Below are 21,969 nucleotides of genomic sequence, written 5' to 3'. Positions count from 1 at the left end.
AACCCATGTTTCTTTTGTCTCCTACATTGGCAAGTGGGTGCTTTACCACTAGGGCTACCCGGGAAGCCCTACAGTTCTACACCCTCTTATAAAATTGGTATTATCATTTTTCTCCATTTTGGAGATGATGAAGTATCAGAATGGTTAAGTAACTTGTTCAAGGTCACACAGCAGGCAAGGGGCAGAACCCAAATTTACACCAAGCCAAAAATGGCTCCCTGGTGCCCCATTGTCAGTTGGGATGGGGGTAATATCCTAGGCGCTGGGTGCTACAGGAGGGTCAGCCGGGTCTGGTCAAACAGTTTTGCCCAGGGTCATGCCAACAAGTAGGGCTAACCAGGATGATCCAGATCCACAGTCAAGTTCACAGAGCTGTAAGTTCCAACTTAATCCGGGACTTGAGGGATTGAGATTTTTCTCATTTAAGGAGCATTTTCTGGGAAAGAACTCCCACCCCACCCCCTTCCCATGTAGAGGACATAGATTTTAAGTAGTACAGATCAGGGAACCAAAAACGGCAGAGTCCTGAGTTTAATCAGAGGAGAAGGCTAACACAACCAAGCCAAATGGAAGTGCAAAAATACACTTCCTTAGTTTCTGGAAAGGAAAACTGGGCAGACTCCGCTTCCAGTTTCGATCCAGAGGCCGAGTTTTCCAATGCTCCGGGTCCAGCGTCTCTCGAGGACCTCCCTGAAGGGCCCCCAGTTTCGCTGAGGCCGCGCCCAAGGAGCCGTCGGTCACCCCCTCGAAAGGCCCCTCGCTGGCTCCGCCCCTGCCCACCCAAGGCCCCGCCCCGCCCCGGCTGTGCTTGGTCCTCCTCAGCTCAAAGACTCACTAGGGTGAGCGAGCGGCAGCGCTCGGCGTCGTGGCTGGAGGCTGGGGCCGGCGAAGACGCCGGAGCCGCGGGTAGCAACTGGGCGCAGGAAGGCGCTTACTGGGGTTGGGACCGCGCGGCGTCAGCCGCTGCGAGCGCCGCTGAGCGCTCTAACCTTCAGTCGTGCAACTTCGTAGCCAGGACGTGAGAACCCGGAGAGCGCTCGAGTCTCGTAGCCGGGGGAGTGCAGAGAGGGGCGCGCCGGAGCCTGACTGGAGAGCGGACGCCAGGCACCCGCCGCGCTCCGAGCGCCCGGCAGCCCTCTGCGAAGCGTGGCTGCCTCTGCCCCAACGGAGGGCACGAGCTGGCGCGACCGGGCGCCGGGGAGGACGGCGAGGAGGAGGCGGCGGCGGCGGAGACGGCGGCGGCGAGGCTGGGGCCAGGGAGAGAGCCCCGGGGGAGAGGCGCCCGAGCCGGGCCGAGGGAGCATGTGGGCCCGGAGCGGAGCGCGGGGTGCGCTGCTGCTGGCGCTGCTGCTCTGCTGGGATCTGAGGCTGAGCCAAGCAGGTAGGGAGCTATCGGGCATGGGGGAGTGGGGCAAGGGAACCCTGGCGCCTCACTCTGCCCGGAAGTTGAGGTGGTCCATCGCTCTGTTAGTGCGCGCAGGGAAAGAGGCAAGGGCGCCCAAGTTCGAAGGTAGATTTCTCTGCCCCACCAAAGTGGGCGATTGGTGCAGCCATCTCGCGCGGGGTGCGCAGGCCCTCTAGCTCCTACTTGGAAAGGAGGGGTCGGTCGCTTCTTTTCCCTGGAATGGTATCCGAGTCGGGGTGTGCGCCTCCTGGAGGACCGGTCTCCACGAGACCCCGAGTTCCGCGCGTGCTTGGCAGCGGCTGGTAAAAAAAAAAAAAACCCCAGTCGCTGCACAGGCCAGGTGTGCGCTCGCTCCCGGTTCGCTGGCAACTTCCTAGTCCAGGTCCCTGCTCGCCCAAGCTCCTAGCGCGGCACCGACCGGAATCCGCAGACTAGAAGGAGGGAGCGAGAAACCTGGGGAGCACGGGAAGCACTGGTCCGCTCCACGAGCTGGATGAGGCCAGCTTGCAGCGGTTTGGTTACCGAGGAGAATAGGGCTGAGTCTTGCACGTACAGTTTTCCCCGAGATCTTGGGATTCGCGGGTCTAGAAGATTTTTTTTTTTTTGTGTGTTGGTGGTTGAGGAGAGGAGTACGTAGCGATCTGCCTAGTTTCTTTTTAAATCAATCACTGACATTCTCCCCGTCTGGGGAGTCGGCTGGGTGCGCTCGCCAGGCTCCTACTCTGGACCCACCAAGGTGCTTTAAGGGAGTCGGTGGGCTACTAAAAATTAAAGCTCCTATTCCGCCTCTTCCGCCGTGGATGTGTACACGTCTCGCTGGTCTGTAGCTGGGTCCGGCGCGGCTGACTGGGCTGAGTCTTCCTGGGGAGCAGGGTGGACGCACGGGAGCCATCCACCTCTCTCGCTCTCTCTCCGGAACCGAAGCACCGGGCTTTCGAGGTAGGGTGGGGAAGGGCAGCATCCTGCAGAGTCCTCTGAGTTGAGGCTGAGAATGGGGCAGGAAAATTGGTGCAGAAAGTGGACAGATGACGCAGCCGTCCCCCCCCCCCCCACCCCCGCACCTTCCGCTGAGGTGTTGACGTCCGCCGTCCTCCTGCCCCCCCCCCCCGCCCCCGCCCCGCGACCTTCCCACCCCCGCCTCCCCGCCCCCGCAACTTGCAGTCAAAGATTCTTCACTCCGGAATTAATGATTCCCACGGCCCAGGCCCAAGTGAGGACTTGGTTTTAGCACATCCCCCCCCCCCTTTTTTCCCCTAGCCCTATGTTGTAAAGTTACGACACAATCATTTGATCCACGTTAATTATGATTTGGGCAGACTCTGGTATTTAAAGCAGTGTTTTGAAGTTGGAAGGTAATGATGGGGGAGGGGGCAGGCTGCTGAATGACCAACTTTGTTTTAAAGAGTGGCAGTTGGATGTGGGAGGTGCTGGGCTGGGGTGTTGGTTTCTGGTTTTGGGGTGTCTGAGGGGACGTGATTGAAGGGTTTGGTGAAGTCTCTGTAAATGGCACACGGGCAGGATTGGGTCTTGGGAAGCTGTCTTTGACCAGCAGGGCAAGGATATAAGGAATAAATACCGAGATTACTGAGGGTGGGGGGCTGGGTAGGCAGGAGAAAGACAAGACTGATTGGCCTGGAGTTCTCCAGAGCTGCAGAGTAGGCTCCCTTGGGAGGCTGGGGGTGGTCCGCCTTGCCTGCTTAACAAAGCATCCGGCCTCCACCTTCCCCAAAAGAAACCCCAGGCCCAGGGCTTTGATGGATTTGGGCACGATCGGTGCCCAGCCAGAAATGGCCTCTAATACTGGGCTTTGATTTCTCACTAGCAGAGTAGAACTGGCGTTGGAATTGTGCTCATTACTTAGCGCAGCAGGGGTTGCCTGCCCACCAGCCTGGAGAGGGGCCAGCCGGTGGGATCAGCCTGCTTTTTGCCCTTAGAAGCCTGCCTTTAAGACAGAGAACATGCCCCTTCCTCCTACACAGCCCTTGTACTCTAATGTACAGAGCAACTTTCAGAATATTCATTAGGTCTTCCCAGCGATCCCCCATGAGCTCCACTGCACAGATGGGGGAAAAAAGGGCCAAGATGTTGTGTTTCCTCAAATCTTACCTTCTCTTGACCACAGATTGCAGATTGTATCCAAGGCTCCTGTTCAATGGCCAGGCTGATTCAGTCCACTTTGAATTTCTGCTTACGGTCCCATCCACGGTCTTTCTTGGGCGTCTCCAAGCTCTCCTGAATGGGCAGGCACCTCTCTGTCCTTTCCCCTACTCCTATTCCCAGTGGATCTGGAAATGAGTTCCCTTTACAGCACTGAGAATTTTTTTTAAGCCATAAAATTTGATGGTGGAGAAATCAAACCCAGAACCATAAGCTCCAGACTCTTAGAAGGAGATGTCAGCAAGTGACTGGCCAGAGTGGACACTTTAAAAGCTGAGGTTAGCCCTGGGAATCTCCTCCAACCTATCCCTCAGCCTTTCCTAGAGCTATTAATGAGCCTTTCCTTGGCCTGTGGCTGGGATGGCTGAGAAGGAACCAAGGTGTCATGATAACGCTTCTTTTTAAGGTGCGGTTAAAATTGGAGTTTTCCTAGTGTTTTTGCTCTGTGTGTGTGTGTTGGTGGTGGCCTGTCCTTGTCTTCCTGTACACTGTACTAAATGCCAAGTTCACTTAAACAAATGGAAAATCAAGAGTGTCTTAATTCTTTTTCTCATTAAAGTGAGAGTACCACTGCAGGGGAGGAGTTCTGTATGTAATTTCTCTCCCCACCCCACAAACTGGGAATTCCATAGGACAAATTAATTCCCCTCTCTTCCAATCCACTTATTTAACTGCTGAAGCTTTGGGACGGGCCCTGACCTGCCCAGGACTACACTGGGACTCAGGGAGAGATCTGAGATTTGCACTCAGGCCTCATAAACCTCCTTCTTGTCAGGGCTCCTTTATTCCACTTGGGCTGCAGACTGTCCGCATGGGTCTGGGATTGAGATTTTAAAATCAAGGCCTGGCTAAGGCAGGCAGCTAAAGATGGAGTTGGTTTGGTAACTGAGTTGGACTGGGACTTGCAGGGGCAAAACTTGCAGGGAGCATGGAGCTGGGAGAGGTGGAACAGGGCTGGGCCAAAAGTTAAGGTGAGACCCTGAGACCAGCAAGTGCCCAAAAGTAGCTTCATCCCTGGTCTTCCAACACTGATCCTCTCAGTAAGAGCCCCATGAGAAAAATCACAATCCAGGCTCCCTTGGTCTGCAGGACTACATGTTAGCATTTTAAAGCTCTGTACTGATGTGTATGGAGGCTTCCCTGATGGCTCAATGGTAAAGAATCTGTCTGCAATTCAGGAGCAGAGGGTTCGATCCCTGGGTGGGAAAGATCCCTTGGAGAAGGAAATGGCAACCTACTCCAGTATCCTTGCCTGGAAAATCCCATGGACAGAGGAGCCTGGCAGGCTACAGTCCATGGGGTCACAAGGCGTTGGACACTCATTTGTATAGCTGGAGGTGAAATAGGTGTTTACATTTTTATTTTGAAGCTTTAGGGGCTCATCTCCTGCACCCGTTTTGTTGTTGAATTTTCCCTGGACTGAGGTCCTGTGACCTGTTCCTGGCTGGCAGAGCAGGCGCTCGGGTCTGCCTACGACTTCCTTACCTGCAGTATCTTCTAAGGAGGGTTTGGACTTTGGCGATGAGGCTGAAGGGGAGGTGGATTTCTTACATTCCAAGTGCTTGGTTGGTATTTCTGAATGGCCCATCCTGGAGCCTCCTCCCGGGCCTGCTGGCCAAACATATGGTCATTTGAACCTTATGGCTGGGATCAGGGTAGCAAGGAACTATCTTGGAGCCCCCTGAGGCCTGGAGGGAAGGGTTAAGGAGCAGGGATCATAGGCTGGGATTTAGGGGTTGCCTGTGGGGTTGGTTGTAGGGAGAAACTACTCTCAAGGCAGGGAGAGAAGGATTCAGACACTAAGACCAGGGCTGGCGCTTTTGGCCTCTTCCTCCTCCTCCCCAGTTTCCTAAACAGCTTCCACAAATGGGATCTGTTTAAAGCTGTGAAGGCAAAATGAAACCAAACAAGTGTGTTCTGTGCTTTTCTGTTACTTTCCTTTTTTTAAGGAAAACTTAAAATATCGTAATTAGGATAATATGAGGAAGGGCAGTTTCAGGTGGGTGGAGGGAACGTGTGTCCTCCTTTTGATTTGGTCCTGAAGTTGGGGATGGGGCGCCACCTCCTGCCCCACCATGGGCCTGCGCTCAGCCGGGTGCCGCTGGAGCTTGGGGAGTTTATCCCCAACCTGACCAGGTGACCGAGGGCCAGGTGAGCCCCTCCTCTGTGTTTTTTGAGAGAAGCCTGGCTTCCCGTTGGGAGTTGGGCGGGCGGCTGGATTGCGCAGGATTCGAACGCCGGCGGCCAGCAGCAACAGCTCCAGTCACTGCGCCCCCTCAGGGCAGGCGAGTCCTTGCCGCGCCTCTGTCTCTCCGACCCTCCACTTCGGCGAGGCTAATGGCAGCGAAAACATTTGCTGAAGTGAAGGCATAAATCAGCCACCTCCTCGCTCCCTCGACCCTACCCGCTTTGTTCCCTCTTCTTTATCTTCCGAAGCCCTGGGTTGCTGGACGCTCGCGAATTTACCCTTGCGGACAAAGCGGCCCGGATAGCATCTCCGAGGCTGGCGCTGGCGGGGCTGATTCAGTTCGCGGGTACCTGGGGGTCGCACGTATCTCGGCACCGACACCCACCGCTCCCCCTTCGCTTCCTCTCCTGCTTCCCCCTGGTCCTCCTCGGCCCCCTCACCAGCCCCCTCTACCCCGTCCCCTGCCGAGGAGCCGGGGCAGCTCTCGGGCCACGGTTAAGGAGTGAGTTCGCGGAGCTGCCTTCTCACCTCCGAGAACTGGCTGACCCCAGCGCCTCACAGCTTCCCCGCCTGCTGCTGCGCGGCTCTTTTCGAGAAAGGCAGGCTGTGGTGTGAAAGTGTGCGTGGAAGAGCGGGGCGGGGTGGGGGTGAGAATGTGTATGAAGGAGGTGGGCGGAGGTGGGAGTGTGCAGGGGAGGTGAGGGTAGGTGTGGTGCTAGGTATGTATAGGGTGAAGTGTGCAGGAGGGATAGGGGGCGTGTCTTGAGTTGTGCCTTTTGCATAGGGGATGGCGGTGCATGTGTTTGGGTTGGGGTGGGTAATGCAAGTGGGTGCCCCTGTGGTGTGTTTGTGTGTAAACAGGTGTGTGTAGCATGGGGACAGTGAGTCACCACCATACTAGGGAAGCTCCGGTGTTCTTAGGAGGTGGGACTCACCCAGGTGAGTGAGATTTGATCCATTTGGTCTGCATGCCAGGTTGTGGAGTTGGAAGGGCAAGAAGCTCCCTCACTTGAGGGCAGGTGGAACGGATTGGCCACAGACAGGCCCTATAGCTAGCTAGACCAGGAGCTTGGGTGACTCCCCCCAGGAGGACAGGAGTCCGAGTCCTGGGGTCCCCTGCAGTCTGCTTTCCTAAAACAGTGGCAGGTCCTGTGGTTTGAAGATCTGCTCTCTGCTCTGGGTCAGGTTCCTGCTTCAGCCCTCCAGGAGAAGTGGGGTCCTCGGGAATTTGCCACGGAAGAAGCAAGCTGAGCTCGGGTGAGTGGCATCGCCCATGGAGAGCAACATGGGCAGGCATGGCTGGGCCTGGGACTCTCCGTGGATGTAAAAGAGGATGCAGACACAGAGACACATACATGAGCCCTGGACTCCACTGTTCCTCATTTCCTTGGTCACACAGGGCTCCCCTGCCGTCCTTAACTCTAGGGTAAGGTGTGCTGTTGTAGACTAGAGAGACCTTTAGGAAAATCATAGTCCCACAGATAAACTTATTGTTTAACAGATTATACAACCCTCTCATATGTAAGACCTCAGTTGGTCCTTGTAAGAACGCCACTGGGGAGGTGGGTGCCACTTAGGATGCGCACTTCTGACCTGGCTCAGAACCAGAGCAGCCCTGGCCCCAGCCCTCAAGGTGGTTACCGTGTGTGAGGGATGCTGATGTCCACTCCAAAGATTGGTAAGTGACATTCCAGCAGCCTCTGTGGCAAATGAGACCAATGACACTGCAGCTGACCTTTGAATAATGTGGGGGTCAGGGGCGCTGACTCCCCAGCAGTTGAAAATATCTTTGCTACATCAGCCTTAAAAATAAAGAAATTGACAAATGACTCACCCAAGAGCAGGAAGCTGAAATGGTTTGGATAGAATCAGGACTCAAAACAGTTCTTTTGATTCCACATATTGTAATCTCTGCTACTGCTAAGTCGCTTCAGTCGTGTCCGACTCTGTGCGACCCCATAGCCTGCAGCCCACCAGGCTCCCCCGTCCCTGGGATTCTCCAGGCAAGAACACCAGAGTGGGTTGCCATTTTCTTCTCCAATACATGAAAGTGAAAAGTGAAAGTGAAGTCGCTCAGTCGTGTCTGACTCTTCGGGACCCCATGGATTGCTGCCTACCAGGCTCCTCAGCCCATGGGATTTTCCAGGCAAGAGTACTAGAGTGGGGTGCCATATTGTAATCTCTAATCAAACATAAACTCGTCCCCAAGCTTAAACATCTATAAAATGAAAATATGGGTACAAAGTTCATTGAAAAAATATCTACTTTTACGTGGACCCACACAGTTCAAGGCCGAGTTGTTCAAGGGTCAACTGTCTATTCAGGGAAGAGAGCCTTGGGGCTTCCTGGAGAGGGTGATGCGAGCCAGACCTTGACTCTCTTTTTTGGGTCTTTCTAAGAGCATTGCTGAAGAGGAGACAAGATGGGGACAGGGGTGCCCACCTGAGACTTCTCCAAATCTTGAGAAGTTGGCCCTGCCAGCATCTGCAAGGGCTCCATCCTGTGTGGACACCAGTCCTTGGTGGGCCAGCTTTCAGCCATATTTCCATCCTGGCCCTCCCAGGTTCAGCTGAAGGGGTGGTGCCTTTCTCAACTACCTCTGAGGAGTTGCAGCTTGGGGCTGGCACTTGAGAGGAAAAGATTTCTTATTCTTTGATTCGCTCTCTGTGGTTCTTGAAGATGGAGTGAGCCCAGAAAACACTTTTTAAGCAATGATAGGGATTCTGCTGGGGATGGAGGTGTGGGAAGGTATACTGTGTTGCCTTCTGCCAGGCCCCCACCAGAGAACACAGAGTGGAGTACAAGCGAAGGACAGAATCCTCAGCCCAGCTACTGCCACGAGCTAGCTAGCGAGGACAAGCTCAACTGTCAACACCTCTAGGAACCCCCAGCCCCTCCAACCCTTCTCGTCACAGAGGACCCTCAGGACCTCAGTTGCAGGTTCATGGTGTGGCCAACTGAGGTTCTGAGTAGATTAATATTGCCAGCATTGCCATTTACTAACCCTATGGCCTTGGGCAGCTCACGGAACTCTTCTTTGCTTCAGTTTCCTCACCTATAAAATGGGGGTAATGATAGTTTTGTCCTCACAGGGTTGTTTTGGGGCTCACATGACCTCATATATGATAAACCACTTAGTCCAGGGCCTGGCACACAATGAGCTCAGGGAGCACTCAGGCACAGCCCTGCGATGCCAGAGACGACCCCCTCCAGAAGGCCAGGAGGTTCAGGGCCTGAACCTGGGCAACTCCTGCCCTGGGAGTTGGGAGGTTCTGGCTTTTGCTCTTTCTCTGCTGTGTGACCTTAGGCAAGTGATTTCCTTCTCTGGGTCCTCTCTGTAAACTCAGGATGCGGGAAAGGTGGAAGGATGAGCCATCCTTAAGGGCTCTAGGATTTTTGATCTGGTTTCATCTGAAGAGGCCCCAGCAAGAGACAGAGGTAACCAAGGCCCAGAACCACTGTGTTTACAGAGGCCCCTCTCGAAAGTCAATATATTGACTGGAATGCCCTTGTGAGCATTATGCACCCTGGGTCTCTCTCTCTCTCAAGCTATAAATCACCCTCTGGGACCTCAGTCCCTTTTTCCTGTTTCATAAGCATCTCCTGCCTCATAGATGGAGAACCCCAGATGCTAAGCAGGGCTGGGGAGGCAGAGAAGGCCCCCACTGGCAAAGGCACCCTGGGCATATGAACAAAGAGGTACTTGCTCCCCCGACCCTGCCACCCCCACCAAGGCTCAGGGAGGCCCTGTGTGGGGTGCGGTAGGCAGACACTGTCCAGATCTGGCCATCCCACTCACTGTTTCATTTCCAGGGGTGGAGTGTCGTTGAACTCAGGATTGGGGGATTAAGAATCCTGTCCCCACACCAGGCATTGGAACACAAATACACTCAGCCCTAAAACTTGGTACACATGGACGTTCATTTGATAGGAGGAGGTACTGGGTCAGAGGTGGGCAAAGCACTGGCCTGACCCTTGGATTGATTTGTGTTGCTTCCTGAATCGTGAGTCATGTGCCAGGCTTGTGGTGCTGGAGTGGGGTCTGGCATGATGTTTAGAGGGTGGGCTGTGCAGTCAGACTCCTTGGGTTCACATCCTGGCTATTCTGGCATTTGGCTGTGTATCCTGGAGCAAGTTACCTACCCTCTCTGAGCTTGAGTTTCTTCATTTGTAAAGGAGGAGTGGTAACAGTGCCAACCTCATCAGATCCTTGTGGGGATGAATGAAATGATGTATGCAAGTGCTCTGCACATTCTAAAGCACTCAATAACACTCAGTCCTCCTCCTCCTCATTGCTGTTGGTGCCAAGTATCGAGTGATACAACAGGAAGTCCTTCAGGTGTTGAGAGAAGGCTCTTGTGGATCCAGGTGGTTGGTTAAGGAAGGCTTCCTGGAGGAGGGAAGGGTGGTACTTAACTGGCCTTGAAGGATAAGCAGAGCTCAGGTGAACAAAAAGGGCATTCTTGGTACAGGGTGTGTATATTAAAGCGTGGGGTGGGAACGTCTGACATATTCACCCATGAAATGGATTTTGAATTCAGCCATCTGATCATCTGATAAAACAAGACTTCGGGAGCCAGGGGTCCCTTCCTGGTGGAAAGAGCCAAGGCTTTGGAATTAGAAGGATTTGACTCTTACTGAGTGGCAGGGCTGTGTGGCTGAACCTCCGTGTACCCTAGTATCCCCATCTGTGGGGTGGGGATGACCCCCCTGCCTTCCCGGGATGGTGATGTGATGTGAGCTAGACATGTGGCCCTGGCACAGAGCAGGTTCCATTGATTTCCCATGGCCTCCATCCTGCTTGCCTCCCCCCTGCCGCCCGCCCCCAGTCTGGTCGCCCCCTGGCTGGGCCTGGGCCCTGCTTCTCTCCCTGTACATCTCTGGGCAGGAAAGCAGGGGTCAGAGAGTTCCTGGTGGCAGCTTCCTGGTAGGCCAGAGAGTCAGGGAGAGGGGCAAGAAGGAGGAGGCTGCCTTTTCTGTCCCTGAGACCTACCTAGGCCTGGTGGATATCAAGAGATATCCCTAAGGTCTGGGAGGAACATCTTCTGCTGAGATCACCCAGGAGCCTGCAACCCCCAGAGGCCTTGAGTAGCGTCTAGAGGCATTACTGGCATCAGGAGACGGAGCTGAAGGCAGGCAGCTCTGTAATGCGATCAGAGGCGCCCGCCTGCCCAGCCTGGGCCTGGGCACCCATGGAGGATGAAGAGCTTAAAAGAAGTTGAGCGGGGGTTCTAGGAATGCTGTTCCTGGCTCCCTCCCCATCCCACCTTTGCTCATTCTGTGACACTCTGCAGGACAGAGTGAGACTCAGAGACGGGACTCAGGTGTGACATGGGGTAGAGTGCGGAATGCCTTATGGAGCAGCTTCCCACCCTTCGTTTTCCTTGTCATTCAAGCCAGGGGCCTGGGGGTGAGGAGGCAGGGTCAGTGAGTGGAGGCAGGCTGAGGTTGAAACAACGATGTGATGGGAGAGCAGCTGTGACACTCCATGCCTAGGGAGACTGGGTATGATTTGGCTGATTTTGCTCAGTCACATGTCCCTGGTACACAGCACCATCCCAGGCGCAAAGAGAGAGCTTGATAAACACTTGCAGGGCAGATGAAGGAGGAATTCGTGCAGGCCTTCTTCGCTCAGGAGGTTGCTGTGGCTCACTCCCCGCCACACGTTGGACTTGCTCCTGTTTTAGAAGAGTCTCACTGCTTGGCTTATAGCCCCCACCCCACCCCCGCTTTGCCTGCTTCTCTCCCTTCATTTTCTCCTGCTTTCCATCTTTGACCACGTACTGTGCATGGGGTACCATGGAAATCAGAGCCAAGTCTTCATCAGTCAGAACCCTGAGGTAGGAAAGAATTTATTCATGAAATCCAGTGGAGCCACAAAGAACTGATCAAGGACTGCAGTCGCGTGCCCTTTGTGCCTGTGCTCAGAGGAAGCAGACTGGCAGGTGAACGCTGTACTTACCTGCAAGGTGGCCTTCACGAGGCCCATCTAGCTGGTCCAGGGCCTTTGAAGATGTTTGTTTCCAGTTTGCAGCCCCAAACCCATTGATCAGTCCCCTCTACCCTGCTGTCTAGCGGCTCAAGACAATGTCCATTCCAGATACACTGGTCCTGAGACCTGGGAGTAGGCAAGGGCTGAGACAGTATATCTGAAAGTTTGTTGGCAGGGTCTGCCCAAAGACCTCAGCCCTCCAGAACAGCTGCCACCAGCATCTTGGCAGGAGCTGGGTTTGATGCAGGGGAGCAGTTTTGGCTGCAGAGTCTGGCTAAGGCAGGCTCCCCCAGCACTACATCCAATGTTAACATTCAGAGAGCATCCCTGGGAGATTAAATACCCCCAGGCGCTTAGCCGAGGCAGCAGTAGTCCGAGCCCCACTGCCACCCTCACAGCTGGGCACCTGCTGGCTCTTGCCAGGAGTCCCCAACACTGATCTGGAACTCCTGCCTGGCAGCACGAGATAGCCAGAGCTGATCCACACATCTGATCTGGCCCCACTTTTTCCTGCTGGTGCACCCGGCTCTGTACAGACGCATACATACAAAAAGAACTCACAGTTGAGGATCAGGATCTAATCCTAGCCATGCAGCTAATCTGCTGTGTGTCATTGAGCTAATTCCATTCCCTCTCTGGGCCTCAGTGTCTTCATCTGTCCATCTTCTTCATCCAGACCAGTGGTCTGCCCTAGAATCAGTAAACTGAGTTCAAGTCCTGGCTCCGACAGCTAACTATAACTCCCCGAGCCTGCATCGCCTCACTGTGAATCGGGGCCTGATTGGTTGTTGTTGTGGGGATGAAATGAGATGGGGCATGGTCAGTAAAGGTCAGCTCCTTTTTGTTTCTACCTGGGAGGAAAGCAATCTGCAAACCACTGATTACACTCCTCCTTTCTTTCCAATATTACCCTATTGACACACCAAGTATTAGACTTAAGGTTCAGGATGGCCCACAGGATGACCTGATGATCTGCCTGGGGGTTACATCAAGAGGGGAAGCCTGCATTGTCATATGCATTTGGAAAGAGCACTGGACTAGGAGTCTGGAAGCTACAGCCCTGAGACCAACTCTGTCCCAATCACTCGCCCACTCTGAGCCTCAGTTTACCCATCAGCAAAAGGAATAAAAGAAGCCGAATGCAGGCAGGGCTCAGGGAGAAAATGCTTGGACAGGTGCTTTGGAAACTTCTCCAAACCCCAGGGGTTGCTGATCTGAGTAGGAAGGAGGCCCACACAGCAAGGTCTATCCCCAGGGGCTGTGCAGTACGTCCCGGGAGCTGCTCACTGTGGGGCAGGTAGGAGAGGGCCCGTGTTTCCACTTCCCTGGCTGGAACCTCCCGCTGCGGGTGGGCCCTGGCTTCTCCCTGTGGCCTGGCTGGCCCTGGCTATTGAGCTGGATGACAAGAGTTTGGGTCGCTTCCCATCCCTTTCTGCTCCACACCCCAGAGAAGGGGAGGCTGGGGTTCCACGTCAGGGAAGGTTAGTGTCAGTGCTGGGTTTGATGTGTCCGAGCCAGCATGCCATCTGCCATGCCCACCAGAAGTTACATAATCCCTCGGCTGACTGCCTGTTCTTAGAAAACAGGGCAGGCAGGACCAGCAGAGAGTGGAGGTTAGTTTTCTTCCCTACACTTTGTTCCCTCATAGCCCACACCTTCCTGGACCCGTCTTCATTCTCCGAGTTGTTTCCACACTGTCCAGAGCCTGAGACGTAAATGCTGGGACTGAGCCAGGCTGAGATTGGAAGGGGACGAGGCAGTCCTTGAGGGCTGCCGCCTGGCCTGGGGGCAGCCTGCGGGAGCGGTCCTCACAGCCTCTCACATCTTTCCTCTGCTGAGCTCAGGCGGAATAGACTGAGGAGGGCAGCTCAGGGTTCAGGAAAGTAGGGGCAGACCCTCCCCCCAGTTCCTACAGAGGTGTTCCTCTTCTAACACCTTATCAAATATTAAGCATTTTAATTGTATCTAAATAACAGCTAAATAATGCTACCCATGTATTGCTATGGCCTTTGTAATCACTGAGACCCAAAATTCAATCCTGTCTCTCTTATTTGCTAGCTGTGTGATGTTGGTAAGGCAGCTTCACCAATGTTGGCCCAGTTTCCTCATCTATGAAATGGGAATGATAAAGCAATTTGTTCACTTATCACTGAATGATAAATGGGTTCACATCAATATCCTGAGGATCAAATCAGACAATAATGCATGTAGAGGACAGAGAAAGCGTTCAATAAGTGATAGCTGTCGTCATTGGTATCCAATTCCAGCCTTTTTGAAGAAAATGATATATAATGACTAAATCTTTTTTATTCTAGAAGAGCAAAGTTGATTCAAGACTAATCCATTAATATTAATAACATGTGCCAAATTAGTATCGTATACCATATTAATGAATCTAAGGAAACAAAATCATGTGATTATATCTATAAATGCTGAAAATGCCTTGGACAAAATTCAACACTTATTCATGATATAAATATTCAAGAAAATCGGAATGAAAGAAAGAATAGTTTTTAGTATAATATATACTGATATGTTGCTGTTGTTTAGCTAAGTTGTGTCCTACTCTTTTGCAGCCTCATGTACTGTGGCCTGCCAGGCTTCTGTCCATGGGATTTCCCAGGCAAGAATACTGGAGTAGGTTGCTATTCCCTTCTCTAGGGGATCTTCCCCACCCAGGGATCGAACCCATGTCTCCTGCATTGCGGGTGGATTCTTTACCACTGAGCCACCAGGGAAGATCCATATATATATATCCTGATCCTAAAGCCAGTATCTTGTTTAATGAGAAAACACTAAAACCATTTCGATTAAGATCAGTATAAAACATGGACACCCACCATTTTTCTTACATCCAACACTGCTATAAGTATTAGCCAATGTAATTAAACAAGAGAGATCAATTAGAGGCCCAAGAATGGATAAAGAAGTAAAACTATCCCTACTGATATTAAAACATACTATAATCCCTGTGTAATTAAAATAATGTGAAACTGGTTGCCTGAATTGGCAGATAAACCAGTCGAAAATAAGAGAAAGCCCAAAATTAGACCCGTATGCATATGAAAATATAGTATATACAGAGGTGACATCCCAGTCACTGGGCTAAAGACAGACTTTTAAATAAATGCTGCTTGGACAACTGAGTTGCCATTTAGAAAATGATAATCTTTGATTCATATTTTACACCAAACAGAAAAACAAACTTTAAATGGATTAGGAATCTAAATGTAAACAGAGGTATCATACAGGTAGTACTAGATGGAAACTCAGGTGAATTCTCTTTAATGTTGGGGTGTATGGATGTGCGCATGCTCAGTTGTGTCTGACTCTTTTTGACCCTATGGACTGTAGCCTGCCAGGCTCCTCTGCCCATGGGGATTCTCCAGGCAAGAATACTGGAATGGGTTGCCACGCTCTCCTCCAGGGATTTTCCCCACCCAGGGGTTGAAACTGCATATCCTGTGTTGGCAGGCAGATTCTTTACCACTGAACCACCCGGGAAGCCCAGTGTTGGGGTAGGGGAAGGCTTTCTATGACTCAAAATCCAGAGACAATAAAATTAAAACTTGCTAATTTTTATTATATAAAATTTTTAAAAAATTTACAATAAAGCACCCTGCTGCTGCTGCTGCTAAGTCGCTTCAGTCGTGTCTGACTCTGTGTGACCCCATAGATGGCAGCCCAACAGGCTCCCCCATCCCTGGGATTCTCCAGGCAAGAACACTGGAGTGGGTTGCCATTTCCTTCTCCAATGCATGAAAGTGAAAAGTGAAAGTCAAGTCGCTCAGTCGTGTCCGACTCTTCGTGACCCCATGGACTGCAGCCTACCAGGCTCCTCCGCCCATGGGATTTTCCAGGCAAGAGTACTAAGGAAAGTCAAATACAAATATTTGACAAATGAGGAGGAAATGTCCATAATATATGCCACAGACAAAAGACTAATATCCCTAATACATTAAAACACTCTTAAATATTGAGGACCAAAAAACTTGATTATAAAGTAGGAAAAGGGGACTTCCCTGGTATTGCAGTGGCTGACTCCCAACATTGGGGGGCGCAGGTTTGATCCATGGTCAGGGAACTAGATCCCACATTCTACAACTAAAGATCCCACAACTAAGACCAGGGGCAATAAAAATAAATAAAAATAATTTTTTTTTAAAGTGGGAAAAGACATGAACAAATAATTCACAAAATAAGATATTAACAGTGACACTCAAACACATGAAAAAAGATGTTACAACTCATTCATATTTAGAAGCAAATTAAAACAACTCTGAGATACCACTTCTTACAAGACTAGAAAAAATTAAAAATTGTGACCAAACATTCCACTGGGGAGGCAGTGGGGAACAGGCACTTTCAGACACTGCTGTTGGAAATGCAAATTGGTACAGTCCTTTGGAGAGCTAATATAGCAATACTTGACAAACTTCATATATGCTTTATTATATAGGCCGAACAGTCCTACTTCTAGAAATCTACCCTTAAAGTACACTTTTATCAATATAAAAATACTTATGCTCGTGGTGAATGATTACAGCATTATTTGTAATTCCAAAATATTAGAAGTAACCTGAACACGCTGGTAGAGGAGCTGAATAAACTATGATACAACCACACGTTGGAGTACTATGCGGCTGTGAAAAGTGACCCTAAAACTCTCTAAGAACTGAGATGGTGAGATTCCTAGGACATACTGACAAGTAAAAGAAGCAAACCACAAAATAGTATCTAAAGGCCGCTACCTTTCATGTAAGAAAGAAGTAGGTATAAGACCAGGCTGGACCCAGACCTCTTTTCCCCAGACCTCTTTTCTCCAGACCTCTTTTCTCCTCCTTTTTTCATGGCTTCTTGACAACGTTCTGTTTGCTCATCAAATGCCCAGTTCTGGTCTGCTTAAATCACTGGTCTGGGCAGTGATCCCTGCGTGGGGAGACAGATTTCCTGTGCTGTTCTCGAGGAAGATAGAGAGGAGAGGGGCAGGACCCAGAAGTCACCTGAATTGTGACTCCTGGATCCATGTGGTCCTGCAGCCTCCTGGGACTCACTTTCCTCTTCTACTGAATGGGGGATAATGAATCCTACACCATTGGCTACACAGGCAGGAGGTGGGACCAACATCATAATTATTCATGTATGCAAAGGGCTTTGCATAATATGGAATATGTTATTTATTATCTACTTACATAAGGCTCTGTACCTTGCTCCTTGGGGCTCAGGTGGGTATTAGATCCTCCTTTCCAGTCCCTTGTGACATACCTGTGCACGCACACACACTCCATTCTGTACTGTACACCTCCATTCAGAGCTGTGGAAGATGCGGAGGTGGTTGCTTAATTTGTTGTTTCCTTTACCTGTGAGGGTCCCATCCACATACTCTCCACTGCCCATCACGTGTGTTTCAGGCCCTCTGGGCCCCCCGGCCTCCCTCCTGCTCTTGGGCCTGCTCTTGTGCCCATATTGGCCAATTTGAACCCAATGGGCTATTTAGTTCTTAAAGATTGAAGGCAGGAGGAAAAGGGGATGACAGAGGATGAGATAGTTGGATGGCATCACCGACTCGATGGACCTGAGTTTGAGCAAGCTCCAGGAGATGGTGATGGACAGGGAAGCCTGGTGTGCTGCAGTCAATGGGGTTGCAAAGAGTTGGACACGACTGAGTAACTGAACTGAACGTCTCTGGGAGGAAGACCCTAGCAAAGGAGCAAAATGGGGCTTGGAGAAGTGAAGTGATCCCTGCTAATCTCCCAGCTTTGGAGTCAGAGCCTAGTCTAGATCTAACCTTAGCCTCTGGACTCCAAGTCTAGTGCTTCTTCCAGGATCCCTCTCTGCATCCACTTTCCAGGGCTGGGTCCAGGTTTTATCCTCTGTGTACTTCCCTGGATGTCCCAGTGAGTGCTGGCTGCTTGATGATAATTTGTGGAGTGATTGGTGAGTGGACAGAACTTGGAGCTGCTTTGTGAAATGCAGAATCTTCTAGCCATGTGATTCTGGCCTCACTAAAAGGGCTTTTCTTACATGTTCTTCCCCATGCAGCATGTAGTCATATGTTCATATGGTAGCATGGGGAGGAGCCTGCAGGGGGTTGTCTGTGCTCCTTAGGCCCCTGCAGGTCCAGTGGTCTGGGGGGAAGGGGCCAAGCCAGACATCAGTCTCTGCAGAGCAGGAGGGGCTTTGGGCAGGCAGTGGAGGGCGTAATTGCCGGAAGGTCATGGTCCGAGCCCTGAGAACTCTGCTTGCCAATCAATAAGTCGTTTATTATGCCCTTGACTGCATGTTCCTCTGCCCCACTCTGGGTGCTTGCAGAGGGAAGGGCAAGGCCAGCAGAGAGTCTGGCCTCTCCAGGGAAGGGGGCTGCTGGGAGCCAGAAGTAAACCATCCTCCCGTCTCCTCATCACAGCCACTGGACCAGAGCGGCTGCCCAAGCCCTCAGGCACCCTGATCACTGCTGAAGAAAGCTGGCTGAAAGTTTCCAGGTACTTGGGCATCTCCATCTCACTGCCCTGGACTTCCTTTCCAAGGCTCCTTTCCAGGAATTGTTGTGCTTTCAGGGAGGGTACAGTCCTAGGAACCACAGCCTGGTAGACCTTAGAAAGGGTCTCATGAGGGCCCAGTGTCCCCTTAGCTTGAGCAGGAGCTGGTGGTGTGAATCAGTCGTGTGCTATTTTCGGCTCTCCAGCCCACCACATGTCAATATGGTGTCCATTGCCCACAGGTGTGGAGCACTGCATGCAAAAAGCACCTTCACAAACGAAGCTGAGCTCCTCAACAACCCCAGGATGTCATCCGGCTGAGTGCTTGCACTCCTGGCTTACAGCTGGGGGATCTGAGGCAGAGGGAGGGGGTTAACATGCCCATGTCATCTCTGGACTGGCTTGGTTGCTGCCTGATTTTCCACCCTTACCAGCCCTTCTCCACTCTTAACGTGGCTGAGAAAGATTAACAGGCATTCTAGATTCTTCTAGATTGTCCTTCCAGGGCAAAAACCTGTCTTACCTCCAGGTTTTAGCCCAGGAAATTCAGCAGGAGATCAAGAGGAGCTATCAGGGCTTTAGCAGCATGCCAGGCTTCCCTGGTCCTTCACTATCTCCTGGAGTTTGCTCATGTCCATTGAGTCGGTGATGCTATCTAACCATTGCAGTCCATGGAGTCGCAAAGAGTCGGACATGACTTAGCAACTAAATAACAATATCAGTGCTTTAGCTCTAGTTGGCCCAAGAGGGTAGTGGGTACAAGCTGTTCAGGAAACAGGAACTCTCCTCACTCCTCACTGCATGGGCTGGGAAGGAAGCTGCTGACACAGGCCCTGGCCTTTCAAAGGTGGGAATGAGGCCTGAGCAAGAACAGGCAGTGGCTGCTTTCAGTGCTGTGTCCACAGAGTGACTCGGTGACCCAGCTTGCCTCTCCAGGGCAGGGATGTTCCAGAAACAGCCAGCCACCTTCTCTCTGCCCACGTTGCCCTTCCCTCGACATCCCGCCTCTGATCCTGAGTGCCTGGGCTACCCACCCACTGCCCAGGACATGCTGTATCTTCCCTTGTATGTTCACTAAGGGTGGACAGCAGAGATCAGCCTTCCACATAGGGGAAATTCCAGATCCCACTAAATTCTAAATTCCACCACCTTATCTGACACCATTCTTTCTGACCTTTTGATGGGCTTCCTGGTGTGGGAGGAAGGACCTCCCTACCCTCAGAGAGACAATGTGGGGGGGGGGGGGTCCACTTTCCTACCACCCAAGCCCACCCCACCTACCTGACCCTCTCCCCCCGACCCCACAGTGTGTCATGACCTTGTACTGTGGCTGGAACACACAGGTTGTTGATAACAGAGAAAAAGAGCAGCAGGGAACTGGGGGGGAAGGGTGGACTCTAAGCCTGACAGTGACTCATGTTGGAGTCATGGTCCCGTTTAACCCTTTGTGAACTGAGATACCACACCAGTTGCTACCTCTCGCTAAGCCACAGTTTCCCCATCTGTCAACTAAGGGGGCTGGACCAGGGAACTCAGAGGACCCTGTCAGCTTTCAGGTGTACGTTTTCTAAAATCTGTCCACTCCAGCCACCTGCTGAATTTCCTGAGGACCCAAAGAAGGCAGTTGTGACACCACTAGCCTCCCCTCAGCATTTCCTGTCTAAACAGGTCATGTAAACAGGGGTTTTGATGAGAGCGTGGGTCTGCAGCTGACAGGAGACGCAGCTCCCACGTCAGTAGACGTGCCTTTGTACAGGGTGCTCTCACCACTGACAGCCATGTGGCGTGCTCCTTCCCGTCGTCTGGGTCCCAGCTGGGATGTCCCTTGCTCAGAGCGTCCTTCCGCGCTGCCGCTGTTCTGCCTCGTTTACTTTTTCTTAGCGCTTGTTACCATTGGGAATTAGGTTTTGTGTATGCACTTATGTGCTTGCTGGTTCATTGTCTGGCATCCCCCAGCATGTCAACTCCATGAGGGAAGGGCCGTGCCACTCTCTTGGTACTGTGCCCTCCAGATCCGGGACAGTGCCCGGCACAGACTGCACCCTTGATGTCCAGGTGCCCAGTGAACGAATAACTGGGGTTGTACCTAAGAGTCGCCTAGAGGTTTTTTTCAAAATTTACACGTGTGGCCTTTGCCCCTAGCGGCGCTGGCTCAGGAAGTCTGGGCACATGAATTTAGACAGAGCACCCCAGGTGATTCAGATGCACACCTCTTGTTAAAAAGAGAAGAACCTGCTGGTTCTTAGCCTTGCTGATCAGTGGGATCACTGTTGCCTGGTTCTCACCCAGAGATTCTGACTTAACTGGACTTAGAATCTGGCCTGGCCATTTTGTGCTTTAAAAGCGATTCCATTTGTTCTGTTTTATTGGTAATGTAAAGGTCTCAGAACCCTATTTTCTCCGAGGCCTCCCGGAGCCAAAGGTCCGCGATTCTTGGAAAGCCCTGCAAGGTTAAGCCGCACTTTCTTCCAAACCTCCAGTGGGGGTCAGCTCCTTGTCCTACCCTCCTGCACAGAAGAAGAAAGTGATAACCCTGCTTGACCCTCGTGGATGAGTTGGGAGCACTGCCGGGGGTCCCACAGCCCCTCTCCAGTGACTTCCCGGGAGTGACTCGTGGCTCTCTGCACTGTCCCACCTCCTTTTCCTGGCAAGATTTCGGCTGAGCTGTGTTGGAACCTGTCTCTTCCTCTCCCCTGATAGCACACAGTTTTAAATAAGATCTTCATTTACCAGAAGTTCACACCACAGCTTATGTGTTATATGAGAAGCAGCAATCTTGTGTTCGTGGGGGAAATGCTCTGGGACGCAATCAAGCGGGGCTGGAGGAGGAGAAGCTACTGCAGAGGGGGTGCAGGAGGAAGGAGGAACCCAGGGAATCCGAGCTGGCGCCCGCCCCAGCCCTGGCAGTGCCATGCTCCTCTGGGCTCCACGCGATGGGTGGGGGAGGTGCCACCACTCTGCAAGCTGACCTCATGGCTGCTGGGGGGTGGGGAGGGAATGTCATGTCCACACCCGCTCTGCCAGCTGGTGCCCACAGGTCCGCTCGGGGTCATTTATGTGTCTTCCATTGGTTGCTCTTGCCGTTGACGTGTCAGCCGCCTCCCTTCTTGCCTCAAAGACTGGGATAAGGAAGGGGTTTGGTGGCCACTGTCAGATACCACCCCTCCCCCATGGCCATCCTGCCTCCCTTCTTCTCAGCCCAGACTATGCAGCATCTAAATCAATAAACAAATTCCAGTTGCACAGCACTTAAACATTTCCGGGGTTTTTTCCATGCAGTCTTCCCAGCTGCTCTGTGAGGTGGGTGTGATCACCTTGCTTACACAGGGGAAGAAACTGAGGCGGGGGTGGGGGGTTTGAGTACCTCAAAAAAGCAAAGCTGTGACCTTGTGCCAAAGATACTTCTCTGCTCTGCCTGCACCTGGAGGGGGGCTGGAGAGCAGGACAGGGTGCTGTCGCATCTCAGTGGTCTGTGGTGTTTTTAATCCAGTGGCGTTTGCTTGTTCTGGTGGCGTGAAAGCCGACAGACCAAGGATCAGGTACCAGAGTGCCCTGTGCCCTTGAGCAAGGCTGCTTTTCCCTCTGGGCCTCAGTTTCCCCAAAAGTGAACCAAAAGAATTGGAAAAGGTGGTCTCTTGGGAAGGTGCTGCCCTTCAGCTTTTCCTTGCAGGTGTTCATGTGCCCTGGCAGGGGGAGATGTGGGGAGAAGGTCCTGCGGTGGCCCTGTCATGGGGTCCGTGGTACAAGG

At 52.2% G+C, this 21,969-nt stretch overlaps 1 protein-coding gene across 2 annotated transcripts in view; it reads left to right on the top strand.

The window, feature by feature from the left end:
* The first annotated feature begins 823 nt into the window (after nucleotides 1-823).
* The window catches only part of UNC5B (unc-5 netrin receptor B), an 88,321-nt gene continuing 67,175 nt past the window's right edge, over nucleotides 824-21,969 (top strand). For both annotated transcript variants that reach the window (XM_005909929.3, XM_005909928.2), the window contains exon 1: nucleotides 824-1,381. In XM_005909929.3, the coding sequence (XP_005909991.1) occupies nucleotides 1,303-1,381 (79 nt within the window). In that variant the 5' untranslated portion in view covers nucleotides 824-1,302. The remainder of the gene's footprint in view (nucleotides 1,382-21,969) is intronic.

The sequence above is a fragment of the Bos mutus genome, chromosome 28, assembly GCF_027580195.1.
Source record: "Bos mutus isolate GX-2022 chromosome 28, NWIPB_WYAK_1.1, whole genome shotgun sequence".
Taxonomy (NCBI): domain Eukaryota; kingdom Metazoa; phylum Chordata; class Mammalia; order Artiodactyla; family Bovidae; genus Bos; species Bos mutus.
This window is presented reverse-complemented; position numbering and strand designations above follow the sequence as displayed.